At 42.3% G+C, this 9,690-nt stretch overlaps 1 protein-coding gene across 1 annotated transcript; it reads left to right on the top strand.

Moving 5' to 3' along the window:
- Positions 1 to 594: 594 nt before the first annotated feature.
- On the top strand, positions 595 to 5,520 carry LOC115594014 (complement C1q-like protein 2). Its single transcript, XM_030437777.1, has 4 exons — positions 595 to 826; positions 1,283 to 1,345; positions 4,828 to 4,956; positions 5,037 to 5,520. The coding sequence occupies exons 1-4, from the start codon at positions 595 to 597 to the stop codon at positions 5,306 to 5,308; spliced, it is 696 nt and encodes a 231-aa protein (XP_030293637.1). The 3' UTR covers positions 5,309 to 5,520.
- Positions 5,521 to 9,690: the final 4,170 nt, after the last annotated feature.

The raw sequence follows: 9,690 nt of genomic DNA, 5'->3' as shown, positions 1-9,690 counted from the left end.
TTAATATCTGCATTGATAAAAATTGTGCATTTCATAACTCACCACGAAGATTTAAGATTCAGATTTTCTAGTTAAAGACAATAAAAGCAACAAACAACATTGAAGGAAACAAACTGATGATAAAAAGTAAGAAGAAGTGGAGGAATTGATGCAACATCATGTAGAAAACTGGCATTTTGTGCGATTCAGCATAAAAATGAATGAAGATCTGAACCTTGACTTTTTGACCCCTGACCCACTCTCAGGTCGATCACAGTGCTCAATCCAAGCATGATTTTCATATTAATTTAGAACATTTGTAAAAGAATGAGCTCAGAAGAGAGACTCAGTGAAGACATGTCCATGTGTGTGTATTAATAAACACAGTGTTGACACAGTTGTGACTACATGAGAGGGTGTCACAGTTAAAGTGTTCCTCCAGCCTGTAGCAGCTTGTATTTTCTCACCAGCACAGAGAACATATTGAATAATCTGAGGCCTTGAATCAAACTGTCAAACAAGAAACACTTGTTGTTTTTCCCATTCGTTCAGCCAGCTGAAGTTTGGAGACGATATAAGACAGACCCACTCTACCACTGTACCTTTGTGTAGACGATGAGGGTTGTTGTTGGTTTGCTGTTGTTGCTGCTCGGTCTGTGTGGATCAGGGGCTCAGGGGGAGGCTGGAGGCCTCGGTGAGGTGGCTGAGATCAACCAGAACACAGATCCAAAAGATGCAGCTGAGGAATCGACCAAGCAGATCACAGATCAAACCACCTCTGACATTTGGACGGAGCTGAGGGCACTGAGAGACATGGTGGTGGAGCTGCTGCAGAGAGAGAATTCAGGTACAGACTGATTACTTTTCCGGTTCAGTGATGATCATGTTCCACTGAAGTGTGTCAGTGTAATGATGTACTTACTGTGAGCTCAATAAGCTTTAAACATCCATATGATACGGATAATTCAACTTCATTTAATGACAAATACAACAGATATATATCTTGATTGTTTTTGTATTTTTTCTATTTTTTATTTTGACTGACGACTACTGAGAGCAAAAAAATAATGGCACATGTCAATATGATATAATCATTATTATTCAATCATCTTTACTGATGAATTTATATGTGCATCAGTCTTCTGTTGCAGCTGATAAAGGTGAAGTTATTTGTAATTACTTTATAGACTCCTTGGTCGGTTGAGAATTTCCCCCACATATCTATAAAGTTTTATCTTTTATTTAATGTTATATTTTGATGTCTGCTCTGTTCTGTGATTCACTGTCATTACATTAACTGCAGACCTGCAGACCAGACTGAGCAGCAGTGATTCCAGGATTGACCAGCTGGAGACAGAAAATGCAGGTGATGAAGTGCATCAGTACACAATGAATTTATTGTGAGCTCCAGAATAAAGCTGTAACAATCCACATGGTATGGATGAGATAATTACACTACATTTAATCAATGTTAAAACATAGCTTGTGTTTTCTAAACTTGGTTAGAAATGTATTCAACCATTCACAAAAATAAATCAAACTTGTGTTTTTCCGTCCAAGCCACAGAACTGACATCTTTGGGAACTAGACTGACGGCAACCGAGAGCAAAACAAGTGACCGAGAAAAAGCAGGAGTGTGATTCTTCCGGATAAATCCGGAAATTCGGCTTTCCCGACCTGAAAATGAGGCTCTTCTAAATCTAGGGGCGGGGGGTTCCGTAAGGCACGGGTCGGGTTACGGGTATTGGTAAATTTAATGACCGGCCACCGCTGTCAACGTATTTTGTGCCTCTGATACATGTCTTAATGTCACTCGGCAAGTGGTCCATTTATTTGTCACGACGGAACTTCATTCGAAGCAGAGCTCCACCAAACAGTCTGCAATCGTCGCGGAAGGTTATCTGATGTCAGGGACGTGCACATGATTATAGAGGGGCAGGGGCTCAAAATCAGAAAAGGGCAGTATGTGCATGCACACAGCACACGCCAAAAAGATTTTCAGGCCTTAATAACACAATGTGTAGATTAATTAATGTAAAAATAATAAACAAAGTACTTATATAAATCTAGTACTTAGCTGTGTATCTTGTGTAGCTGTGAGTGATATGCCATTGCCATTTCTTTTGTGTCAACAAATTATTGTCAACATGAGTTTATTCACATTATCATAATACTGAGGTTTGGCAGACATGCAATTCAGCTGCAATTCTTAAAGAGCAATAAAACACTGGTTTATTATTTGGCTATCTATTGGAGGGCAAGTGCAAACTAGAAATACAGGCTGCACATCTAAACATGTGACAAAACCAAGAAATGACAACAGTGACTGTTAATAGGAACTGCAATGTTTACAGATAAACAGCCACAAAGACAGTCGTCAGATTATTCTTAACTCTCATTAACAAGCAGTTATCTTAACAAGCACAGATGGACACTCCTCTGAAATATGACTCATATTTAAGCACGTTGAATAAGTGGAAGGTGACTTGTTAACCCCCACAAGGAAGTTAGGTTGCTCCACTGTCACGTCTCATCTGTGTGCGTGGTGGAGTTCGCTCTCTCTCTCTCTCTCTCGCTCTCTTTGTCTTCAAAATAAAAGCTTTACATTGCACCCCATTGGAGTTTAGAACCGGGTTCTTAGCAGGGGGGCTTTTAAGATAACCGTGGCATTTTTTTAATACCGCCTTTTTTCACATCCCTATGCACAACAGGAATTTGCCTATTCATTAAAAAAAAAAAACACACAAAACAGACAATTTTTAATATGAGGTAAAAAGGGCAGGGGCTCAAGCCCCCCTTCGGCCTTATGTGTGCATGTGCCTGCTACTGCTGGATTTTCAACGCCACCGCAAAGTTTTGCAGACATGATTTTTGTCGGTTTATATCGCGGGGGCAAATGGCGAACTTGCACACAGTGAACGCACTACACCCTAAATTGTCTTGGAATCGATTTTTACTGTCATTACTGCTATTTGTATAATTTCTACAAGTCACCGTTTAAGTTGAGTGACTGAAATCCTCGTCATCCTATTCAGAGGCTGCAAAAGGCTCATCGAATCGGGGTGAAGTTAATTTCAGGTTGGATGTTAGGCGGATATTCACTCGGGTCCAGCAGCGACTTTACTGAGGAGGTCAGCTCACTTCACAGAGCCTCGCTGAATCACTGGAGACTGATTTAGGGGCCGTCATTAAATGAATGAGACACAGCCCTTTTTTATTGTACTTTAGTGCTTCCTCTATATGCAGAAAATGATTTTTCTCAATAGCTTCCATGTCATGTGACCTACTGACTTCTGAAACAGATTCTGTTTCCAACGTCAACTTCTACACTATCTTGTCTCATGTCTTAGATTCTGATGCCGATAATGAATTTTTTTCAAAATTCTCACCAGTTGTCACCATATAAAGGGTTATTTTTAAAACATTTCCTCCGGGTGGCGTGCCCCCAGACCCCCCTAGTGTTGCTGGTTAGTGACTCAGGGCACCACTGCTACAAAAAATTAGGGGAAACACTGTGTTATAAGAATTTTGGACATATGGGCCAAACTATTTCTTTTTAGCTGAGACCAACAACGGGAATAAAAAAATGTAAAGACAAACATTGCCGTATAGGAGCCGTATATTTTCCTGCATTTTTGTCCTTTGCCAGTCACAACTATGAAAAAGAGAATGCATAACTTGCATAACTTTCATGGTTTGTTATTGTCTATGATATTATTGCAAACTTTGTTAAGAATAACATGTGTTACACTGAATGCAATTTTAGTTAATTAGTCATTAGCCAAAGTGTCGACCTTATGATGGCGCTATTGGAAACATCAAGAGATGACCAGACCAATTACAATTTATATGGAGGATGGAAACTATAATCAGGAAACTACAACGTGACTCATATTTCAAACTTTTACACTAATTCTCCAATGTTTTCCCCCAGGATAGAAATTAATAATTCATTGTTGAATTAATGTAATGGTCACACAAAATTGATATTAATCGCCTGTTTTTAGAAATATTGCAAATCACTCAACACTGGTACTTTACTTCACAGCCCCACAACATGATCCAATAGTGCACCTGTAACTGGATCTTTACTGGTTCCTGTCCCCTCCTCCCCCATGCTTTCCCTTTCATGTTCAGAGACACGTTCATCGGTAGAGTAAGAAAGGCAAATAAATATACCAATGTGGCACACTTGTCTGCACATGTCTGTCAAAAACTCAGTATTAACAACAGCTTCAGTGCCAGACTGATGGGTTTTGGCTAACCACCCTCTGCCTCTGGCATCCTTTTCCCTAACCCAACCACTAGAAATGATCAAGAAGTTAAAGTTGCGTGAACTAAACCAAACCTTAATCACACAGGTGTCCGATGATGATTGATCCTTCTTATTCAGTTTATACAGTCATATATTGATTGTTTTTGTCAACATTATTTTGACATTTTAGACATGAAGGCTCGTTGGACAGTAAGAGTCACATTATGATTTAACTTGTGATGGATATTTCTGATAGTTTTGCACATCTTTGTGAGCGCTGGTTCAACAGAAGGGATGAGAGTTAAAGTTACTGTAAACAATGTGTTGGTCTGTTCTGTGATTCACTGTCATTACATTAACTCCAGACCTGCAGACCAGACTGAGCAGCAGTGAGTCCAGGATTGACCAGCTGGAGACAGAAAATGCAGGTGAGGGTTGTATCTACTCACACACACACACACACACACACACGCACACACACACACACACACACACACACACACACACACGCACACGCACACACACACACACTTTGCCTACTTGGTCTGATTAAGTTGAATTATCAAATTAAATGTTCTTCTTTCTGTCATCAGAGAAACCAAAGGTGGCCTTCTACGCAGCTCTGACTAATGCAGGAACTCTTGGACCATACAACATAGACATCACACTGAAATACAGCAAGGTCTTCACCAACATTGGCAATGCTTACAGACCATCTACAGGTAACATACTGCAGCTCACATGTGGACATTTTACATACATCAGTTGTTCCTGTTTTTCATTTTCTGCTCTCACTCTGTAGGTTTCTTCACAGCACCAGTCAAAGGTGTCTACAATTTCCAGTTCACTGTGTATGGTAGCGGTTCTGGTCCTGTTGGTGTATCTGTGTACAAGAACAACAAACAGATCATGTACAACTTTGAGAGGTACGATATGATTCGTTTCAGTAACTCTCTGGTGTTGGAGCTGACAGCAGGAGATGAAATTCACCTGGATCTCCCATCAGGCCATACTATCTATGACAGCAGTAGTAACCACTGCACCTTCAGTGGCTCCCTTCTCTTCACACTGTGAGGATGTTGTTCAGGCTGCTGTGTGACTGATTTGTCACAAACCCTGTTGTTATTGGCTGAACTGTGAATCTTTATAAAATGCTGATATATCTCAGCACTGCTGCCTCCAGGACAACTTTCTGTACATTCACTGCATGAATCAAATAATGTGATTCTCAATCTGACTTCACTTTTGTGTCGTCACATGAAAACAATTTTAAATAAATCAAAGTTGCATTCAAGTGTTTGGATTCTGTTTGTTATCATTGACTGTTGGCTGTGAAGCCTGAGATGAGTTTTATAGATTCACTACATGAGTCTCATTCTGACCTTTTGCATCTCAGGCCTCCTTATTAAAATAAATTAGATGACCTTCCATTTTTACTTCAACACAACATGAAGTTATAACAAAGTCTGTGTGATTTACTGCAGCTGACTCTCTCTGTATATCAGAGTAATACCAGAGTAATTTGTACTGCATCAAAGAGTTTGAACAGACCTGAGAGGGTGTGTGGCCTGAACACTTCCAATGAACTGTTGGTACATATCAACATACATTGTGAAAATACTGTATTTGGTTGAAGATCTGCATCAACATAAACACAGAAGCTACACAATAATGCCGTGAACAACATTTTTGGTCAGGGATTATTTTTAAATTCAATACCGTCTTTAGAAAAAGTTCTTGCATTAGATTATTGCAATTTGTTTTTTTGAGGCTGTGGGAAATTATTAAAAACAATAATATCCGTAAGAAATTGTAAATACAGAAGCTTTTGGTCATTTTCTTTCAAACTAGCAAAGTGTTTCTTAAACTTAGCTTTTAAAAAATAACATCTTAAAACTAATTCCCAACTTTCTGATTATTAAATGAACAAGCTCTGATTAAATGTGATTAATATTAGACGAATATCCTATTTTCTAACACATGATACAAAAGTGGACATTTTTAAATCTCCTGCAAAAGACAAAATCAAGTATGACAATATTTTTGACTAAATACCTCAACATTATTGTGACAGTGATGTAGGGGTGACTGTTGTGATCAGAAAACAGTATCACATTGAGATTTTTGTTAAATAATCATCAATAATGTTGATTTAATGTCTAAGTGGGTAAAGACGAGTATTAAAACGTGTAGAACAAACTGCTGAGTTCAGAAAATGATATCACTTCACTGTGATGCAGCTTTTAGACACTTCACGTCTATCTAACAATCTAAAATGTGAGACAATAAAGCGTCTAGTCTCAGGATATGTTATCGATACACTGCCCAGCCCTGATTAAGGATCATTCTTGATCAGTGACATATAATGTGAAAAACAACATGGTAATCATGCTCCTAAACGTATTAATTGCAACTTAGAACAAAAGTTTGACGAGCGGACGTGTGCAGGAGCAGCGTCTCCTTGTGACACTCCATCAGTGTTCCATCTTTGTTTTGGTCTTTCATTTGTGTTTGCTTGCGGTTTTTGTAACTCACTTCATGAACTGTCGTTCCGACAACTGGCTTCTACTCACAGTACCTGGTGGGCTTAACCCCCAGATTTGTAAGTGTTGACCTGCGAGGCAAACTGTTTCTTGCCTGTTCACCTTGTGGTTCTGGCTGTACTGCAGCTTCCTGCATATCCTCTGGCTGTTGTGGATCTGTCGGCTGTGGCGGTCCCACTGGTTGGCCCTCTGCAGGTCCTCGAACTGGTATTCACTGGGGCCTAAGAGGAAGCATTAGAAGGAACCCCCTCACCATTGTTGTGTCCTGTGGCTGTTCTGCTTCCGGGGGCGGGGGTTCTACTGGGGGGTACAAGCAAGGTCTCAGGTTATTACAATTAAAAGTTCTTTCAGGTTCCTCATGACCCTCTGGCCAAACTCTATATACAGGGCTGTCAGGGGAGAGTGCTGCCAAAACAACCAATAGCTCCCGAATCCATCGAGGGGTCAACTTTCCTTGAGCCCTCCAGCGGAAATTTCTAATCAAGACTTGCTCAGCAGGTAGGAGTGGTAAGGCCCTCTGTCTCAGGTTGTAGCGCTGTTGATCCTGAGTCTGTCTCTTTTGTGCATGTTCTACAACAGTCTCATATGCCAGGAGGAGAGCTTTGTGGTGAGCCTGTACCCATCCTTCTGATGTGGTTCCTCTGACTGAGCTGGCTACCATCACTACATCCACTGGGAGATGGGCATGCCTGCCGAACATGACAAAGAAAGGTGAAAGTCCAGTGGATTCATTCACAAAGTTGTTATTTGCATGTACCAACTCTGGTAATTTCTGGGGCCACAGTGCTTGGTCCTCCCCCTCTCAGGAATTCCACATTGTTAGCAAAGTCTGGTTTAACCTCTAAACAGAGCCATTTCCTTGGGGATGATAAGGGGTTGTTCGGCTCTTACGGGCTCCATACATTTGGCACAGTTCTGACATTAATGAGGACTCGAATGCAGCTCCACGGTCTGAGTGTATCCTTTCTGGACAGCCAAAAGGTTGGATGACATGTTGCCAGAGCATCTTAGCTGTTGTTGTGGCAGTCTGGTTGTTGGTTGGAATTGCCCATGCAAACCTGGAGAAGACATCTGTAACAACGAGTATATCCGAAAAAACATCTCCTTGTCGGCCCAGGGACAAATAGCCTATGCCTACTATCTCCAGAGGGTAGGAAGTGACAACAGATTTTAGTGGGGCCCTTACCTCCGGCAGTGGTCGCTGTAATCGGCAGTACCCACATTCTGTTGACCACTGATGGACATCCTTCCCCTGTCCAGGCCAGTAGAAACACCGCTTTAAGAAGGACAGGGTTTTAGCCTCTGCCATGTGGCCAACCGCATCATGGTACTCCTTCCACACCAGCCTCCTCCATCCTGGGGGCACCACGATCAGTGTAAACAGTTCATTTGATCCACCCTCCTCCCCAAGCTACAAGAGAAGGCCATCTTTTAACCTTAACTGGGCCCAACATTTGTTATAAGGTGTCAATAACTTCCTGTTAAGCCCCTCAATGTGCCATAGGGGTTTACCTTGTTGCACCATGGCTATAACCTGCTTCAGTGTGGGATCTTCCTGCGGGCAGCCTATCCATTCCCGAGGTCCATCTGCTTCATCCTCCTCTGCTCCCACCGCCATTGTATGGGGTTGTACATTTTGGGGTCAGGGCATCTGCATTGCTGTTTTCTTTTCCTAGATGATATTTTACAACAAAATCATAGTTAGCCAGCTGTGCCACCCACCTTTGCTCCGCAGCCCCCAGATTTGCAGTATTCAAATGGACTAAGGGGTTGTTATCCATAAAAACTGTTATCTGTGCCCCCCACAGGTAGTCCTTGAATTTTTCTGTTATAGCCAACTTCAGTGCAAGTAGTTCCAATTTGAATGAGCTGTAATTTTTATCATTCCGCTCATTTGGGCTCAGAGCTCGGCTGGCATATGCTATAACCCTCTCCTTCTCCACCTGCACCTGAGAGAGTACTGCACCTAGTCCCTCGAAGCCGACATCAGTGTACAACCTAAATGGCAACTTGTAATCTGCATATGCAAGAATAAGAGCACTCACCATCATTTTCTTCAAGCGCTCAAAGGCTTCTTGACAGCTGGGTGTCCATTCAACTGGCTGGGTGTTGGAGCCCAGCTGTTTGGTACCATGTGTTAGCTCATGCAGAGGGGCGGCGATTTTTTTGCAAAAGAGAGGATAAACCTTCTATAATAACCTGCAAACCCAAGAAAATAGCGCACCTGTCTTCCAGTGGAAGGGGGTGGCCAGTCTTGCACTGCCTTAACCCTGTCTGGATTTGGAGACACCCCCTGCTGACTGACCCGATGGCCCAGGGTGAACAGGGTGCATTTCTTAGGCTGCAATTTCAGTCCATGTTCATAGAGCTTCTGAAACACTCTGTCCAAGTGGGTTAAGTGCATCCACTCGCCCTACAGTGGCTGGACCTGAGGATTTAAAGGCAGCTGGGTCTGCTGGCGCTGAGGGCAGTCCCAGCAGAAGTGCCCTGGTTGTCCACAACGCAAGCAAATTGGGCGCCCTTGTTCATCCCAACAAGGGCATGCCATTGGGCGTCGAGGGCGTGGCTGTTCAAAGACTCTTCCTTGTTGAACAGAAGCTTGCTTACTGCTCCTCAGTTCCTCCTTCAAATTTCCCAGCTCTGTGACCAGCTTTACCAGTTCTGCTCTGGTCTTCCCACTGAGTGGAGTCATCAGATTGGGGCACTGTCATGACTTGTTTGGACTGGCGTTCACAGTCATCACCCCAACATTCTTTCTCCAACTCCTTAGCTTCCTCAAACAGCTCAGAACAAGTCATGTAAGGGGTTCGGCCGTACCTGCCTTTGTAGTTCCTTTTTTAGCAGCCCCGCTTGTAGACTGACAATCAGTTGGTCCCTCAGAGTAGTCTCCTGGCGGGCTGTCCCATCTGGTTC

Source organism: Sparus aurata, chromosome 13 (genome assembly GCF_900880675.1).
Source record: "Sparus aurata chromosome 13, fSpaAur1.1, whole genome shotgun sequence".
In the NCBI taxonomy this organism is placed as follows: Eukaryota; Metazoa; Chordata; class Actinopteri; order Spariformes; family Sparidae; genus Sparus; species Sparus aurata.
Note: the sequence above shows the minus strand (reverse complement) of the source record. Positions and strands in the feature narration are given on the sequence as shown.